The sequence below is a fragment of the Thamnophis sirtalis genome, unplaced genomic scaffold (genome assembly GCF_051295495.1).
Source record: "Thamnophis sirtalis isolate CommonGarterSnake01/CBP01778 unplaced genomic scaffold, rThaSir2_p1.2 scaffold_1, whole genome shotgun sequence".
Lineage (NCBI taxonomy): Eukaryota > Metazoa > Chordata > Lepidosauria > Squamata > Natricidae > Thamnophis > Thamnophis sirtalis.
The window spans coordinates 86,143,583-86,163,450 of NW_028261381.1; the positions used below are offsets into that span (position 1 = coordinate 86,143,583).

At 39.5% G+C, this 19,868-nt stretch overlaps 1 protein-coding gene across 6 annotated transcripts in view; it reads left to right on the top strand.

The window, feature by feature from the left end:
• The window catches only part of BMAL1 (basic helix-loop-helix ARNT like 1), a 75,389-nt gene that overhangs the window by 36,853 nt on the left and 18,668 nt on the right, over positions 1-19,868 (top strand). For all 6 annotated transcript variants that reach the window (XM_087718234.1, XM_014068638.2, XM_087718227.1 and 3 more), the window contains 12 exons: positions 90-110; positions 2,884-2,922; positions 3,353-3,394; positions 4,156-4,313; positions 4,800-4,879; positions 7,479-7,571; positions 8,181-8,298; positions 8,784-8,933; positions 10,021-10,267; positions 18,680-18,786; positions 18,950-19,100; positions 19,323-19,411. In XM_087718234.1, the coding sequence (XP_087574360.1) occupies positions 90-110; positions 2,884-2,922; positions 3,353-3,394; positions 4,156-4,313; positions 4,800-4,879; positions 7,479-7,571; positions 8,181-8,298; positions 8,784-8,933; positions 10,021-10,267; positions 18,680-18,786; positions 18,950-19,100; positions 19,323-19,411 (1,295 nt within the window). The remainder of the gene's footprint in view (positions 1-89; positions 111-2,883; positions 2,923-3,352; positions 3,395-4,155; positions 4,314-4,799; positions 4,880-7,478; positions 7,572-8,180; positions 8,299-8,783; positions 8,934-10,020; positions 10,268-18,679; positions 18,787-18,949; positions 19,101-19,322; positions 19,412-19,868) is intronic.

A 19,868-nucleotide genomic window follows, 5' to 3' on the forward strand; every position in this document is an offset into this window, starting at 1 on the left:
AGCTAACAGTGGAAATTAAAATAAATGGACAGTATACAGGTAGACATTTTTTTTACTAATAGTACAATGTACAATTTGTCTCTTTTCAGGCTCGATGGGTTTTCTTTTGAGTAAGTATAAACCTTGGGTAATGATGAGGGAATCTTGTTATAGAATTGACTATTTCAAAGTATCTCAAATAAGAACAATGTGAAATAGATTCAGTAGCACTAAATTATACAATCCTGATTTAAAAAGCAAATACTTGGGAGCATACGCAACAAATAGGAAAAGTTTCCGTTTAAGCAAATGTAGATGGCCGTTAAATTGTTAGCTTTGTGCTCCTAATAGTTTCTAAATCCTAGTTTAGAAAATGCTGCACCTGCAACTTGGGGAATCACACACATCCCTATAAGTTTTAATGTAACCTCCAGTGTTTCATTCACATTTCTTCTATCAATATCTAGGAAATGAGTTTTTCTCTTTTTCTTATGTTCTGAATAGTTTTCTAAAAGATTTAGGGTTAAACAAAAGAGGTTAATAAATTATTGTGGATAGATAATCCAATGTTGAGAGCAGAACATTTATCCATGTATTTAATTTCTGTTCTAGACTTCCTTTCATCTATTTAACCCCCATTCTGTTTTCCACAGTCATGCCAAAGCCAAATTGTTTTTAAAAAACTAGAATTGTTGCTTTATTTTGCCACCTGCTACTACCATCCCAGTTTTCTAATACTTGGGCATACCGGAGGTATGCAGACTTTTCCAGACTGAGAACCATATTTAGTTTTTAATTCAAATTCATACTTTGATTCAAATCATACTTTGAAGTGTGGTAGAGCAGGGGTGTCAAACTGGCAGTCTCTGTAGGCCACGCCCAACCTAGCTCCGCAAATGGGGAATGCGTCACGAAATGTCACATGATGGCAACGTGACTCTGCGAGTTTGACACATGTTGTAGAGGGAATATAATTTAATAAATAAGGTATTTCAAAAAAACAGGTTTATACCATTTTTATATTGTTGTAATCTTGGGGGTTGGTGAGCAGTATTGAATTGAAAAGAATAAACAATTCAGCATTTCAAAGCAATTTTTATATTTCAGTAATATATTAAAATGACTATTATAATAAATGATAAAATATAAATCAACACCCATCAACACCCCAATCGATTAATAGAAAGCCATATAGCCAGGCACTACATAAATCCTACACATAGAATAGCCATAGCATACATTTCTGGTGTGAGAGAAGTTCCCTGAGGATGGGCTCCAGCACGAGTCCAAAAGCTTGGAAGACTAAATCTCTAGTGCTGGTGACCAACCCATATTGGATCCTGAAAAACTAGAAATGATTAGTGGCAGTTTAATTCATAGGGTTATAATATGACTAAGACTTTACACACAGTTGTTATTGTGCTTCTTAACATCCCAGTATATTGACAAGAGAGAAAGATAAACGTCTATAAAACCTGTTATTAAAACAAACAAAAAATCATATTATATATTTCCCCTGGGACCAGAAAATTTAATAGCTAAACCTATAGGGATTATGAAAATTGTTTTCTTCTAGCAATATACAATGTGCACTCCACATGAATTTCATACTCTAGTAATAATATAAAATCACACTAGGCATGCCAAAACTACCGATATGAGGGGAAATTTCCACTTCTTAGTTTTCACTTCTTCTTACTGAAAAAGTAAGGAGAGGAAAACCTACCTAAATTTTTCTCATTTTATTTCTGTGTTTTCTCATGTTTAGCCATACCTTTTATATAAAGTCTTACTCAGTTTTGGACTGTCCCTGTTTTATCATTTGGATCAACATGGTTACCTTGGATTTTTTTTTTTTAAATGAACTACCAATGGAAAACTTAAATGTTGAAATACAGTTTTACAAATTAGAGATCAGAAAGTACTACACTACACATATAGTACGTACAGTACTTATTCTTAACTGAATGAGTACTATATATTGGTGTATGCATCAATTCTGTTTTGCTGAATGCATCTGCTGCTTCAAATAGTAATGGAGTGTATACCTGATTGTTATATTTTTGAGGGGAAATATAAACCCCCTTACTTTGATTCATGTATACCAATCCAACACTGATTGTTTTTTTAAAATATTTTTTTATTTCCATTTTCATTTTCATAACATACACTCACATGTATACTATACATAGCCCGTATCATATAGTATTAAATAATAATTACATCAGTTCCTCTTATCAACAATGCCCAGAAAAATAAAAACCCATTATAGCTCTTCTGCTCTCCATACACCTCTTTCTTCTACCACCCTCCAACTTTCTATCTTCCCTCCATCATCCTTTCCTACTCTACTTCCCCTTCCTTTCTACTGCTCCTCTCTCTACAATCCACTCCTCCTTATCCTTCTCATCTTCCCCCCTTACCCTCTCTCCTATCCTTCTCTTCCCATCTTTCTTCTCCCTTCTGTTTCCCACTCCTCCTCTCATTGGTGTACCCAACCAACACTGATGATTGTCGATATCAGCAGAAGCAAGAAGTATTACCTTGCTGCAAAATGAAAAGATACCACCCAGATAGAGCTAAAACTAAACCTGCTGCCTTTTGTGGCAACCATCAATGTTAACATTTATTTGATCTTCATTGATCTCTTCTGCTAAACATGGTTTTCCCTTCTTTTAATTAATAAAAAAAATGCATCAGAGTATTAAACGGTATGGGAAGGTTAAGCTATTTTGGGAATAAAAGGCTATATGTGGCATCTCAACTGTTTATTTCCCAGTACAATTTATATATTCATTGTATCATAACATTTGATTCCAATGATATGAATGTTTGTGTTTTACCAACATGGTATATAAAAAGTTACAATTTTTACTTCATTTTTCTTTTCTTTTGATTTTATAGCGAAAGCATGGATACAGATAAGGATGATCAACATGGAAGGTATTTATTTGTTCACCGTTGACAAATTGATTGGATTTTTGGAAAACCTTTTTTTTTTCTTTAAAAAGAACTTTTCCAAAAGTATAACGTTTTGATTATTCTGAAGCAAGAGATAAAAGCATGGTTCTGCTCCACGTGGACTATAGTTAGGATCTCTGGGAATCTAGGAATGTTCAAGGGACCACAAATGGATTAATATTACTGGAGTGTCAGATCCTAATAGAATACCCAATGAGAAAGAAATGGTAATGTTGATGAGAGAATACACATAGTGATCCTTCTGAAACTGAAAGAACGTCAGTGACATTGCATACTGCCACGTACTCAGTGAGGCTTTGGGTATCACTTTCTTTGATGCCTTCTTTCTCCTGCTGCATTATAAATAGAGGGCTACTATCAAATCTAACTTCTGTCCCTTTGCTTCCACTAGGTTGGAATATACAGACCAACAGGGCAGAATAAAAAATGCAAGGTAAGGTAATAACAATCTTTATAGTTATCGGTTGCGATAAATGCAGATCTTTTAGATGTATTCCTAAATGGAGTTGCATGCTTTTTTTATTGCAACATTTTTACATTCATCAGTACTAATTTATATTTTTAGACAATATGAGACTATATTACTCTATTTAGGGGGGAACCCCCCCCGCTCTATTTGCATTTGTTTATTGGGCACAGCAGTCTTCAGTCATCAGATCTTAAATTAGCTTGCATTGGCAATCTATTTTGCAACTAGCCCCCTGAATTGTGTCTAATCATTAGATGGTAGTTTTAAAATATATTTTTTTAATCTGAAATAAAAATTAAATTAACCATGAAAAACAAGTCACAATTTAAAAATTTGATTTATACAAATAATGGTGGCCACAATTTGCCATTAATGTTCCTCTTGCAGTATATACTATCTGCTCTTGATTAGTTGAGAATGCTGTGGGAAACCAGAGTTATCCAAGGCTTATTTTTCACTATGTAATTTGTTTCAGACTTGATGAAACTTTTGAGCCCAATGTTATTTATTTATTTATTTATTTATTTATTTATTTATGTATTTATTTATTTATTTATTTATGTGTATTAGCTTCTCAACTCCAATGGGCAGCTAATAAATTAAATATTTATGTATAAAAGACTGCAGCTATTCATAATCATGTCCTGCAAATGCTATAGATAAGAGTTGAATTATAACAGTGGGGGTACTGAAAGTGTCATGATTTTTATTTCATAATTGCTTAGAGAGGCTCACAGTCAGATTGAAAAACGGCGGCGTGACAAGATGAACAGCTTTATTGATGAATTGGCTTCTTTAGTGCCAACATGCAACGCTATGTCCAGAAAGCTAGATAAACTTACTGTTCTGAGAATGGCGGTTCAGCACATGAAGACTTTACGAGGTAAATTTGAAATAAATGTTTAAATAGAATGATTCCATATATGGATTTTAGGTACTGAGAAATTTGTGAGTGCTTTTGTGTAATCAAAGCACTTTGGATAGTATTTACAGCAAGGAGGGTCAGCATTAGTCTTCCCTCTTGTAAAAATCTTCTGGGAGAATGGTGGTATGCCTAAAGATAGCAAAAAAGTGTGTGACTGAGAAAATATTCTTAGCTGCTATTTTTCCCCCTGTTCCAGATTAGCTAGTAATAGTTTTCTATTGCTGAAAGGTACAAAATAAATATGACAGTTGATTATGGTATTGTATACGTGGTTTCAAACTAAACATATTAAAATATAACTTGGTGTTTTCTGAAAAAAACATCAAATTTATTTTAGAATTTCAAGCAGAGGATACTGAAAATAGCTGTGTGCACAGGAGTTTAATTCATGTTCCACATAATACAGTAGATTGTTTACTTAAAATATTTTTCCTTTGCCTTAAGGTGCTACAAATCCATACACTGAGGCAAACTACAAACCCACTTTTCTCTCAGATGATGAATTAAAGCATCTGATTCTTAGGGTATGTATAAGCTTCAGCTACATGAATTTGTATAAGGGGTGATGAAAGAGAAGGTTTTCTTTTACCAGACACACTGACTGCAGTTTCTTTTAAAGTAACAGGTGGATGCTCTAAGCCAGGGGTATCAAACTGGATTTACTCGAGGGCCAGATCAGCATTGTCGTTCTCCGTTGGCCTGTTGGGTGGGGGGAGAGATGGGACGGACACTTCCTGCAGCACCCTGCTGGCCAAAACGGGGCGCAGGCGGCCCTCTCAGCCCTGTTTTTGGCCAGAACAGCCTCCTGCAGCACTTTGCTGGCCAAAAAGAGGTGCCTCCCTCGTGCTTTGTTTTCGCTCTCCATAGCCTCCTGAAGCACTCTGCCGGCTGGAAACAGGCTGTTTTTTGGTCTGCCCGGCCTCCAGCAGCACTCTGCTGGACAAAGACGGGCTGTGCCGGGGCCTTGGGAGGCCTCCACATAGCCTGTTTTTTGGCTGGCAGAGTGCTGCAGGAGGCTAAAACTGGACTGTGCAGGGGCTGCATATGGACTGTTTTAGCCGCCAGAATCCCCGCAGGCCGGTCCTTTGATATTTCCAAACCTTGGTCCCCTTTTTATTGGTTGTCTTGTCAGGGCAAATTATTTAGAATTGGTTTTCGAATTGCTCGCTGGGGCGAGCAAAGCAATCCTATTTGAAGTGCTGTGTCAGTTAAATTTAACAGATTCTGAATTATTTGATACTTTTTAATCTCTGCTGTGCTGTACACATCTTCAAATGATTTGAAACGAGTGCTTTAGAACAGATGATAATACAGCACCTCTTCTCTACTCGTTAACAAGGAATCTTAATACTTTGATGAGTAGTAGAATAGATGCTGCACTTGCCCTAGTTCCAAAACACCGCTTTGAACCCTTTTTCAAAGTGTGCATCAATGTTCTATTTCCAAGTTATTTTATTGGCTACTAATTTAAAGTCCCACATTACTGTAAAATCTTCAGTGCTCTTGTTATAGCATGTCAGTGTAAATATAGTTTTTTTTTAACATCATAAACAAAGATGCACAGCAGCCATCCTCAAAGATAAAGGCAGCCAAACACACAGAGGTCATATTGGATCCTTGAATTGACCTAACACTAAATAATACATTGATTACATTTTATAGATAGTCCTTTACTTATGACTGGTCATTTAGCGACTGTTCAAAGTTACGATAGATTTCTCCAGGGCTACTAACAAACTGGATTCAAAGTTCTTTTTTTATAAAGAATGTTTTTTATTTTTGAATAAACACAGACAAAACGCACACAAAAAAACAAAAAACACAAAACCATCTTCCATAACAAATTGTAGAAAGTGTGTCGATTGGTTACAAAAACTTCCGTGCATCCTTTCCACAGTCATCACCTGTAATTCATATCAAATCATATATTTTAAATCAAATATATTTATATATATATTACTATCATCATACCTCAATCTTCATTTGACTATAATTGCTTTTACGTCCTTTTATATAAAATATTCCAGATTTAAAGCAAAACCATATAATGGCATTCCATTAGCTCTTCCCAATCCAGTAACATTACGTCTTTATAGCATGTTCTAAATAAAAATTGGTTATATTTAATAACAGATTCAAAATTCTGATGGCCATGTTCCCACCCGACAGTCATATGATCATATTTTGGTCACTTGGCAGTTAGCCTGCATTTATCGATGTTTGCAGCATCTTGTAGTCATGTGACCATGAGTTACAATGATTTTTACTGGAAACTGGCATTTACCTCCAATTTCTAGCAAAAAAAACAGCCATTGTGGACAATAGATTTGCATAATGACCGTGGTGATTCATTCAACAACTGCAGCAAAAAAGGCCATAAAATCAGGTTATCATCATGGTGATTCACTTAATGGCAAGCATAACTTGCAACCCTAATTCCAGGCTTAATTTACAGCCCTAAATTGAGAATTACCTGTATTTTGTTTGTCTTTTCTTTCTAAAGGGGTAAGCACCTTTCACTCTGTAATGAAAGCTTGGTCAGATCTTCCTAAAAGGATATCCTTGAGATGATCTGTTGAACTATCATATTCCTTAGCCAGTCAGCTCAATGACTTTGCTGACTGTTATTGTATTAAAATACAACAAATATGGAAAGGGCTAGGTTGGAAAAAGTTCAGTAAATCCCTCAGCAGGCCCAAAGTGTACAGACTTTAGGTTTACTTGAAGCCACAGTTGCATTGTTGTGCTTTTGTTCTGTGATTATGGTATATAATGTCTTCCAAAACATGCAGAATGCCTAATCATCCTCATAAAGACAATAACAAAAACATTTCCCCATGGGAACCTTAAAAAAGACAGAAAAACAATTTAAAACAATATAGTTTATTGTCACTGAATTATATATATTTTTAATTAGATATTTAGCTATGACATGTGATACTGCTTTTTTGTTTTTAGCGCTGCTGAGACAGTAAAAAAGTGGGTGGATCTACTTTAGCATTTTATTATGTGTTAATCTTGTTATCTTCAGAGAAAACACAATGTAATTCAGTTGCACAAAGTTGTAATTAATTTCAAAAATATGTAAATGAGGCATGACCATTATTTTTTGCATACCATTAGGCAGCAGATGGCTTTCTCTTCGTTGTGGGTTGTGACAGAGGGAAGATACTCTTTGTTTCAGAATCAGTCTTCAAAATCCTCAATTATAGTCAGGTATTTTTTATTTAATTTTTTGCTTATTTTATGATTTGGAAGAAAAACATAGAAGATGAAGCAGAAATAATATATTTGAAAAAATCAGAAATGGAAAATATTGTTGAACTAGTCACTATGGTGGGATGGAAGGTCGATCTATCGGTCTGGAGAAATGTTGAAAGTTATAGTTTAGCAACATTTGGAATATGACTCTAAATTTAACGGTGCATATAATCAAATATGTGCTTAAAGAATCATGATTATCTCTATTTTATGGTTGAAAGGACTTTTAGCAAACTTAAGACTAGGTTGTTCTTCAGATGCTTCCCTTTGGTTGATTATTAGTTGCTTGGCTTTTGATTTTTTGTTGATGTCATTTTTTTGTCAGCTGTCTTTTCTTCTTGATATATTCTGTTTTCTTTTCATCACTATGGCCCTCAAATTTGAAAGAATAAAAATCAGGTAAATAAATCAGCCTATTGTTGATACGAAATATATTAAGCAATCGTATTTTATTTTCCCACTACTTTGAATATCAATAAACAGTGAAATCAATGCTTTTCTTTGCTGAAAGCTTCATAGCCGATTATAATGACTTTACTAGTTGTATGTATTTTCTATTGATAGAATGATCTGATTGGCCAAAGCCTGTTTGATTACCTGCATCCTAAAGATATTGCCAAAGTTAAGGAACAACTCTCTTCTTCAGATACTGCCCCAAGGGAAAGGCTCATAGATGCAAAAAGTGAGTACTTGAGGAGTTTATCCAACTTTTATTTTTATTTTCTTTTGGAATAGCTAAGAATAAAATGCTTTATAACAGTAAATATCTATTTTAAAAAAAAACACCTGAGAATTACAAAAGACTGTATATGGTCATTTAATATATCAATATTATATTATACTACCTATAGTTTTTGAGTTGATATTTGTTATCGGATGTGTGGTTGATCTAACTGAAACTTCTATCACCCCCTTGATCACCAGGATTTACTTGGCTATTCTGGCTGGTTAGGAGGATCTCCCCTTCCTCTCTCACTGCTCCATGTGTGTCCCTCCCACTGTGCTCTTGATGAGAGATCCAAGCAATCTCGAATAAGAGGAGGGTTCAATTTTTTTAGTCAAGCCTGTTTGAGAGCTGTGCTGCCCAGCTAGAACCGTCAGACAAGCTTAAAGCTTGGATGAGACAAACTCAACAGTTTGGAATTAATGCTTTTTCTCTCCATGCAGCTGGACTTCCAGTCAAAACAGATATTACACCTGGGCCATCACGACTGTGTTCTGGAGCAAGACGGTCATTCTTTTGTAGGATGAAATGCAACAGACCCTCAGTGAAAGTAGAAGACAAAGACTTTCCTTCCACCTGTTCTAAAAAGAAAGGTATTATGAAGATTTAACTAGCATTAGGTGATGCAAAGTTGTATACAAAGTAGGATAAAAAGCTATTTTTTACAGACTCAGACAACAACTTTTCGGACCACTGAATTCAGCAAAATCAAAATTGTTTGGTGTTATATAGAAAATGGGAATTAACTTCTTGTTGTGATTTATGCAAGCCTGCATATTGAATGAAGAAAAGCTGTTGGGGAAAAAAGTTTTCCTTAGTGTCCTAGGAAAACATCTTTCAAATGATATTTATTTAGAATAAAATACCAACTTAACTAAAAATTTAAAAACAGAATATAACTATAACTCTGTAATGTTTATTTGAGTGGCAGGATAATAAGTTTTCCTTGCTGATCTGGTTTAAAAAACATTAGGTTTATGAATAGAACTTAAAATTACCTCAGTTTAAATAAATCCACACACTGAATTTAAGAATAGATATAACTTGTAGTTTGTTTTTTAAGTAAAATGATGTCAATTAAAACACAAAATGCAAAGCAAGTGGAAATGATATAGAAATAGGATTCAATTTAAAGTATATGGAATACAAAGCCTGTTACTACATCTTCATTATAGAGAATGATGAAGAGATAGGTTTTCAACAGGCATCTAAAAATATTGCTGTTGGTAACTCACAATCATGTAGGGAATGCTTTCCAAAGTGAAGGCAGTATGCTGAGAATGCCTGATAACAAATAATGAGAATATGACATTATGTGGTTCTGGACACAGTCAAGAAGTCCTCCCCATTCAATTTTAGCAATTGATTTCCTAGGGCAATCAGTCAACTATCATGGTTTATTCCTGGCTTCAGAACAATATAGCATGTCTGTGGCCACCGAATCAAGGGCAGTGCTGATTTCATTTTATTTTATTTGTATCTATCTTTCTGGTGCCTTCGAGTTAGTGTTGACTTTTGGTGACTGCCTGAACTAGTTCCTGCAATTTTCGTAGCAAGATTCTCTTCCTATAGACTCCATCTTTGTCTCCAGTTGCTGGCTTACAACATTGCAGTTTCTCTTGATTCTAATCTGTGAATGTAGTTGTTTGCTTATTTATTTAACTTTGTTTTGTTTTGTAGCAGATCGCAAAAGCTTTTGCACCATCCACAGCACAGGATATTTAAAAAGCTGGCCACCAACAAAAATGGGACTAGATGAAGACAACGAGCCTGATAATGAAGGCTGTAACTTAAGTTGCCTTGTTGCAATTGGACGTTTGCATCCTCACGTAGTTCCTCAACCATTAAATGGAGAAATCAGGGTTAAGCCAACAGAATATGTTTCTCGGCATGCAATTGATGGCAAATTTGTATTTGTAGATCAGAGGTAAGAACAGCATTTAATTCTTGCTTTGAGGATAATAGTTCTTATTCTTTTGAGATGGTTGGAGGTGGCTTGTTTGAAGAATGTTTGTATAATGATGAACAAATGGCAAAACACTTCAGCTCTTACAAATATAAATGAACTGAGTATCCTAATTGTTTTACTCTTTGTAACATAAAATGCAAACCTGAAAAAAATGCTTAAGGATATTGACAATTGGCTGAATGGAAATACTGACACAATCCACATTTTTTTCCTTGCTGTGCTGAAGTGAACTTTGAACTACCTACCCTTGCCCAACTCCCAACATAGCACAAGAAGCCAATGTGAGGATATAATTTCACAGAGCAGCATCAACTGACATAGGCCTGATCACAGGAGTCACAAGAGGTCTCTGCCTAGAGATACAAGTACACAGTCCTCAATTGGATTGTAAAAATACACTTGATAGATTTTTTAAAAAAATGGTTCCTCTGATATCTGTTGCTCTATAATTATGTAGGAGGGAGTAAAAGGTTCTATGAATGAGCTTATTTTACTTTTCTAAAGGGGCAAGCAGAGGAAATATAAACAAAATGCAGGGGGCTGCTGAATCAGTATCAGCTATAATTAATTTTCAATAGTTATATTAAGCCAACCAATAGCTGTATTAAGCCAATGCCAGATGTATTGCTGAGAGCATTGGAACTGGTATTTTATGTATATAAAAATGCAAAATAAAAATATATGTCAGTATATGCAACCTAACTCTAGATTGGCAGAAGTTGAGGTTATTTTGAAGAAAGGTGTTTGTGTGTGTGTGTGTGTATTTGGAGGGAAGATAATTTAAAACCTCACTGACAAGAACCCTTATTTCAAAAGTCTCCAATAATTAATTACAATAGGTTGTAATCATTCAGGCTGAAATTCTGAGCTCTTTCTCTGAGAACTTCTCTTTCCAATGCAGCCATGAGGGGGAAAAGCAGAGGGGAAGATGTTTTGGATTGCCCTACCCAAAATTCACAAAATACAAAACACAAGGGATAACTATGAATAACTATGCTGCATTCTCATGAGGAAGCTTTTAATTAGCATTATTTTTATTAAAACCAATGAAATTCCAGTGTTAAACCAATCCACAATAAATAAAAGTTTTCTTGAGGTAAGGGGAGCCGAGGAGAATGAAAGAAAGTAACATTCTCCTGTATTTCCGGTGGGAGGGGCTACAGCAGGGTTTGATACAGCCTGATTGGTCCACAGACTGAGGGATTTTTCTTTAACATCTCTTCTTTTCCCACCTGGCTTCCAGTTTCCCTCAGTCTTTTGGTCCAATCACTTGGCTCCAAGCAAGATTTAGTTGTCTAGAGTGGAATTAGAATACATTGAAATTAAATTGAATTGATTAGATTAAATTGGACACGGTAAAATTCTGAAATTTTGGTTTATTGACTTGGCGCTCAGCTAGAGGGGGAAGTGGGTCTCCCGGGAGACTGAGGTGTGCCTCGCGGCTCCGCAACCTCCGGAGGGGGTTGTTTCCCTCCATGCTAAGCGGAGGCCGTTTCCCAGCATTCTTGGATCATCTGCGGCTCAAGCGCAGTGCCCAGCAGCAATCTGCAGTGCAGCAGCAGCTGCCAGCCAGCCCAGCAGTTTGGAAAAGTGTGGGCGGCGCGAGGAACGCGCACCGCCTTTTATTTTCAGCGTCGGGGCCTATGGAGCCGGGGAGAAGCCGAGAGAAGTGTCTCTGTGAGGTGTGGCCTCAGAACGCCCATGAGTTCTGAGGGTCAGAGGACGAAGGCTCGTCGCAAGGCTAACCCCTCAGAGCCATTAATCCGCAGGCCTAATCATCCCCATGAGGCGCAGTGGCCATTTTGGAACAACCTTGTGGGCCTGAAAATTACCTGCGCTTCCTGCAGAGCCACATCAAGTGAAGTCTCCACGCAACAAAGAGGCACAGAGGCCTGAAGACACGTGAGTGAGACATGGCCTCAACAAATCCTGAAAGAGTCCAAGGGAATCTGGTAGAGGAGGCCCAGGGCGGGCTTAGGTCCAGAGCAGCGGTCTCCAGGCCCACAGCCAACCAATGTCCTTCGAGGGCTACAACCAGGGATGAATCTAGAAGAAGAAGGCCCTGGAGAAGCAGCTGGCCAGGGCAGAGAGATTGGCTCAGGTCTCTAGGCCTGAATCCCCCAGCAGATCCAGATCTCCCATCGAAGCCAGGTCCCAAGCTTCTGGTTCCCCCACCAGGGGTTCAGCCCCTCCTCTCCCTCCATCTCCCCTGCCAGGAACCGAAGGGAGGTGACTTCCCCTTCTCCCTCCATCTCGCACAGAGCTTATAGGCGGAGGCTGGAGGATCCGGGGGAGGGGGGATCCCGAGACTTCTTACCAGCTTCACAACTGGCTCCCCGGGGACCTCCCTCATGTTGCCCATCAGATGAGGAGCTAGAGGACCTGGATCAGTTACCAGATAGTATCAGGAGGCTCATTTCTGTTGCAATATCGAGGGGCATTTCCTCGGGCCTGGCTCAGAGAGATAACATCCATGGGGCGTCTAGACCTACAGCAGAGGCCAGGTGGAGGTCCTTCTCTTCCACCAGCGGACACGAGATTGCTAGGCCGCCCTCCCCCTCAGTGGTCAGCGAGGGATCCATCTTGGGGGAGGCCACACACCCAGACCTGGGGTTCTCAGAGGACGAGGATGCAGCCCCTTCTGAATCCCTGCCTTTCTTTCCTCCCCCTGCCTTTAGGTACGATAGGCAGAACCAACGGCCATTCTACCAGGATAGGAATAGATACCAGGGTCAGCTCAAGAGGCCCTTTCGCAGGGGCGGCGGCCACTCCTTCCACAGGAGGAAATGACTCGAACCGTGTCTCACCATAGGTGGCCACCTGGCATCCTTTAGGAACCAGTGGGATCAGATAACAGATGTGTGGGTCAGGTCGACGGTCAGAGACGATCTCCGGCTGGAGTTCCTCTCCCTTCCCCCAACGCTCTTTTGGACATTCCCATCCTCCAGGAATCCGGAAAAGTGGTGCCTTATGCTCCTAGCAATCCAACACCTGCTGGACATTCAGGCAGTCAAACCGGTTCCTATGGAGGAGCAGGGACAAGGTGTCTACTCGAACCTATTTGTCGTTCCCAAGAGCTCCAGGGGATGGAGGGCTGTCTTGGACTTGAAACACCTGAATTCCTACTTGGTTTACAGGCGATTCAAGATGTCATCCCTCAAGTCCATCCTGTTGGGGATCAAACGGGGGGACTTCATGGTGTCCATAGACTTGACAGACGCATACCTACACATCCCAATCCGGCAGTCACACCACAAATTTCTCCATTTCTCACACGGGAGTCATCACTTCCAGTACAGGGCTGTCCCATTTGGTCTAGCTTCAGCCCCCTGAACGTTCACGAAGGTCATGTGGGCTCACCTGCGCTCCCGGCCGGTGAGACTCCATTGTAACCTAGACGACGTGCTCGTCCTGGCCCAGTCCTGCACGCAGGCAACCTTGGACCTACAGATCACCATCCGGTCATTGCAGTCCCTGGGGTTTTCCATCAACTTTCCCAAGAGTCACCTCTCCCCTTCAATGAAGATCCTGCACTTGGGCACAGTCATAGATTCGATAATGGGACTGGTTCATCTCTCACCAGAACTTCTCTCAAGCCTACAGGCATTGGCACGACATGTCCGCACAAGTTGGTCAGCTTCCATCCTGATGTTGGCACAGCTGCCTGGCAAGATGTTGTCAAGCATAGGGATTGTCCCATGGGTCCATCTGCACTCCAGGATGCTACAGTGGACTCTCACCCCGTTCCAGCGGGGGCGTATGAGCAACTCCCCGCACTTCATCCATCTCCGCACTTCATCCATCTCTCGCCAAAACTCCGCTGGTCCCTGAAGTGGTGTTGTCCCTGTCCTTGAACCACGGGGCCGAGTTCTAGGAGCTGTACCACATCCCCATCACGACGGACGCCAGCCTTTTCGGTTGGGGGGCGGTGATGGGGACCAGCCTGGTGCAGGGTCGATGGTCAAAGTTTGACTTGCACCACAATATCAATTGGCTGGAGTTGAAGGCAGCCTGCCTAGCCTTACTACACTTTCGGGACTCCATCCTCAACCGACATGTCCTCCTCTTGACAGACGTGGCGGCCAAGGTCCACATAAATCACCAGGGGGGGACCCATTCCAGGAGCCTGTGGCAGGAGGCTCGCAGACTCGGGCTATGGGTGGAGAGGAAGTTGTCATCCATCTTCTCGGAACATATCTCAGGTGTAGCCAATCACCAGACCGACTGGTTGAGCCGGATGACAGTGGATCATGGCGAGTGGCAGCTGGACCCAGAGATCTTCCACAGGATCTGCCTCCGATTCGGTGATCCTCGAGTGGACTTGTTTGCCAGCCTAAGCAGCGCCCAGCTTCCCCACTTCTATTCCCGCTTTCCTGCACGCAACGCGGAAAGCACAGACACTCTCCGGAGCCCGTGGCCTCCCAGTCTTCTCTATGCTTTCCCCCCCCCCCATTCCTCTCATCCAGGGAACCCTGAGGAAAATAGTGTTGGAGGGGGCCCACATCATCCTAATAGCCCCCTTTTGGCCGAGGCGGCCTTGATTTGCGGACGTGGTCCAGCTGTCCATATTGAATTGAATTGAATTTATTGCATTTATATGCCACCCTATTCCTGGAGGGACTCAGGGCGGCTCACAATTCAAAGGGAGGGAAATACAGACAAGGGAAAAAAAGACAGCACAACAAACAACTACAGAAAGAATTTAAAAACAATCAACAGCCACACAGCTCGAGCAGGGATGGGAACTTGTCAGCCCCAGACCTGTCGGCACAGCCAGGTTTTAAGGGCTTCTCCCCCCCTGGAGAATTCCCCAGGAGGATGTCGCCTTGTGTCAGGGGGTCCTGGTCCATCTGGAGCCCCAGCAGCTCCAACTGACCGTCTGGCACTTAAGCAGACGCCAGTCTCTTGGCCAAGGTCATTTCCATGATGGAGGCTGCCAGGCGTCCCTCTACCACTTGAATTTACAATTCGATGTGGTCGGCGTTCGCGTCCTGGTGTGAAAGGTTCCAAATCCCGCCGGCCTCCACCTCGGTTGCCCAGGTCTTCGAGTTTTTACAGCACAGTCTGGACCGTGGGCTCTTCCATAATACCTTGCGGAGGCAGGCGGCTGCCCTTTCCTCGGTCTTAGCAGGAGAGAGTACTGGATCGTTAGCACAGTCGCCCTTGGTTAAATGCTTCCTGAAAGGGGCGGCGAACCTATGTCCCCCTCTGGTGCGCAGGTTCCCCTCATGGGACCTTCCCCTGGTGCTTAGGGCTCTTACAGGGGCTCCATTCGAGCCGCTGAGGATGGTCCACCTCAGGTTCCTAACCCTGAAGGTCATTTTTATAGTGGCTGTCACTTCAGCCAGACGCATTTCTCAATTGGGTGCCCTGTCATCTAAGGAGTATTTGTGTCAGTTCCATCAGGATAGGGTGGTCCTGAGGCTTGACCCCACCTTTCTCCTGAAGGTGAATTCCCTTTTCCATAGGTCGCAGGAGGTTATCCTTCCCAATTTCTGTCCCTCTCCTTATCATGAGAGGGAGGTTCTCTGGCACCGTTTGGATGTATGCCGTGCCCTACGCATCTACCTCAAACGTACATCCACATTTAGGCGGTAAGAGGCTTTGTTCCTGTCCTTTCAAGATAGGTCATTGGGGGCCAGGTGTCCTCCGCCACCATTGGCAGGTGGGTGAGGCAAGCCATCATGGAGGCTTACCAAGCCGTCTACTAGGTACCTCCACAGAGCATCACCGCCCACTCCACCAGGAGTGCGACCACCATGGCTGCCTGCACTACTAGGGCCCCACTGGAGGATATTTGTCAGGCAGCCACCTAGGCCTCCCTTTCTCCCTTTATTTGACACTACCACCTTGACTGCTTCGCTTCGGCGGATGCGCCCTTTGGTCGTAGGGTGCTCCAACAAGTGATGACCCCCCCCTCCTCCGGGGTCATCTTCCCGCCCTGGGACTTAGCTTGGGTATGTCCCTGTTGTAGCCCCTCCCACCGGAACTACAGGAGAAAGAACGTTGGTCCTTACCTGAATGTCTCTTCTCTGTAGTGTAGGTGGGAGGGGCTATGTTCCCACCCTAGGTAGTTAGAAGGGGTTGGAGTGGTCAGAAAATTGTTTGGTTGTGTTTCTGTTCTTGTTGTCCTTCGTTTGGAATGTTGTTTTCCTTACATAATGCTATCAGCTGTTCCATTTGACCTCATGAAACTGGGAGCCAGGAGGGAAAGGAGGAAATGTTAAAGAAAAATCCCTCAGTCTCTGGACCAATCAGGCTGTATCAAACCCTGCTGTAGCCCCTCCCACCTACACTACAGAGAAGAGACGTTCAGGTAAGGACCAACGTGCGTTCTCATATCCAAGGAATTCCAGTTAAAATCAATGTAGTCACCCTAGCTAAACCAGTTACTTGGATTTAGGCTGATGTGCACTATTCATTGCTCAGAGAATGCTTACAGATTATTGGTATTTTCTGCTTAGCTGTTGCTAGACAGACCTTTCTGTCCTAATACCTGTTGAACTTTTCTCAGCTTTTAGAATATGGAGGGTAAGCCGAAGCCACTATTAGCTTTCTCCAGTCAAGCAAAATACTCCTAGATCAAATCAGCAAATTAGAAAATCTTCCTGATGACCCCTTATTGAATGATAAAGTTGCAGATTAGTTCTACCAGATTATAATGAAATGGTTATGTGTGGAGGAACGAAAAAAACCAATTTTGCATAGTTGGGTTTTTCAAGATGGAATCCAATTATGACTTACTTTATGCGTATGCTTTTATCATATTGTCATTTCCACAGCTACAGTTGTGTAGTGGGATATAACTGTTTATGTATTTGCTATGAATGACTTGGTGTATTGTCATAACATAATAAAAATACACCTTAGATAAATTTCTGTGTATAAACTACTAATTTAAGTTTAAAATTCTTTTAAATGTTGTCATAAAATTCTATTTAAAACTCGTACATAGCTCTTTCATCCTGAAATGATGTAAGCATTGAATGTAGTTCATTTTGGAGCTCTTCCTCTCATAACTCATGTTTTCTTGTGTAAGAATTCCTTGTATTACATTGCATTTTCAATTTTATGTACACTGCAGAATTGGTGGGCGAACTTTAGGCTATTAATATTTTCAACTATATAAATCTTATATGTGATAAGGTATTTTTTTAAAGGAATATATCTATTTATCATATTGTTTATATGTATCTACCGGGATGTGGTCTCTTATACCACTAAATAAGAAGCTAATATTGTGCAAGTTTAATAGAAAACAAATGTTTATTTAAAATTTATATAATTATATAAGTAATCTCTTTTTTTTAAGGATGACAGCTAGGGTAAAAATACTTGGTAACATTTATTTGAATGCTCTGAAATATAGTTGCTAAAAATTGATATCTAAAGTTTTAGTCATAGAATATTCCTGCCAAAATAATATTTGCTTATAAAAATGTCCAATATAATGGCAACAAAGAAGACATTATTACTAATAGCAAAATACAGCATGCAAATTAAAAATGGGGAAACACATTTCATGCATATGTACAATGCTGAGGATAGCACTATTAACTGTATGTACGTACATACATACATACGTGTGTGTGTGTGTGTGTGTGTGATGTCATGTGTTATGTCACAACCCCTGGTATGCCCAGATTATTTATTTATCTGCACAAATGCAACACACACACACACACACACACACAAACACATACACACACACACAGATGTATTTTATGCACACACTGACAGACATTCACATTATGTTACATGGATTATCTTGATAATTTTAACTTTGTCAATAACTAAACCCCAATCTGCAGTTAATATTTGAATATATTTTAAGTTTTGTACATATTCCATCACATCTGTATTAGGGCACATTTTATGTTTGTGGGTCTATTTATGTAGCTTAGTTTTTAACTACTTTTTTGTGTTATCTGAAATGGTTCTCAATTTGAGCTGTAAGCACCATCAATTCTTTTGTTTATAGAGAAGAATTTGAGTTCTTTATAATTGAACTCCCAATTTGAGTTTTTGTTTCAAAAATAGTGAGATGTTAGTTGTATTTTGATTTTTATCTTCTAGTTGCAGTTTGATTTTCTTCAGCCATGACTGTCATAATAACTTATGACCATGATGGGTCATAACAAATTGAGTATATTAAAGAATTTTTGATTTCCTTATGGACTATAGCATAACAATATCAGTCTAATTTGTAAACATTGTCCAATGGATATTTTTGAAGAAGTCGCATCCTGATTTCTGTAATTATGTGTCTCTTAAAAATACAGGATATTTTTTTTTAAGTGATTTTCTTTCTACTTTTACACTAATTTCTAAGTAATTAATTAGAAACACTGAAGCATTTGTCTGTTTTAGGGCAACTGCAATTTTGGCATATTTACCACAGGAGCTTCTAGGCACATCATGTTATGAATATTTTCATCAAGATGATATAGGACATCTAGCAGAATGTCATCGACAAGGTAAAATGTTATCTGTGGAGTAGCCAAATGATTCAGATTCCCCCCCCCCCCCGGATAGAAAAATGATCTAGGAACCTTGAAAAAAAATTACCATTACCATTGTACATGTACGTACTACACACACGAAAATTGTACAAGCCTAATCCTTTCTGTCTCTTTTCAGTTTTGCAGTCAAGAGAGAAAATCAGTACTAATTGTTACAAGTTTAAAGTCAAAGATGGATCTTTTCTTACGCTGAGGAGTTGTTGGTTCAGTTTCATGAACCCTTGGACCAAAGAAGTAGAATATATTGTCTCAACAAACACAGTGGTTTCGTAAGTTTTTTTCTTTTCTTGTGGGGAAAAAAATACAGTTGACTGCCTTCCATGTATCAAAGAAGGGATACATCAAATATTAGTTTGTTAAATTTGGTAAGAATCCACAACAATTCATATGTTGCACAGTAATGAAGTTGACGGTAAAAAAATTAAGTATTTTGCTATGCTAAATAATTAGTTACATAAAATGATACATTTATGTTTCTTCTGAATCCCCAGTGCTAATACGCTTGATGGTGGAGATACATCTTTTCCACAACTAGCAGCTTCACCTCACAGCATGGATAGTGTACTTCAAGCAGGAGAAGGTAATTAGAAGACTATAACAAACTTCTTTGAATTTGTTTTATTGAACATAGTGCAAGTTAAAATGCTTAATATTTAAAGCCCGCAACTGCATATTCCTTCTATATCACACTCAAGAAGCTGAAAAAATGTCAAGGAGGCGAAAATTTAAAGAGCTAAGAAATGTCAAGAACATTGATCAGTGAGGATGACAGCCCAAATTAATCCCTAATCCAAAAATAAACATAACAAATTATTTGGAGTATAAAGCGAAATGTCAGGATGCTGGGTGTTTCTCACCAAAATCCACATGCTATATTTGTATAATATCCATTTTATTTAGCACATGATGAAATTAAATGCATGGTGGATAGAACCATTATTTTAGATCTATATTAATTTTTATTTATATTCTAGTTTTATAATTTTTTGTAAATAATTCAAGGTGATAAACATTATATATATATATATATATATATA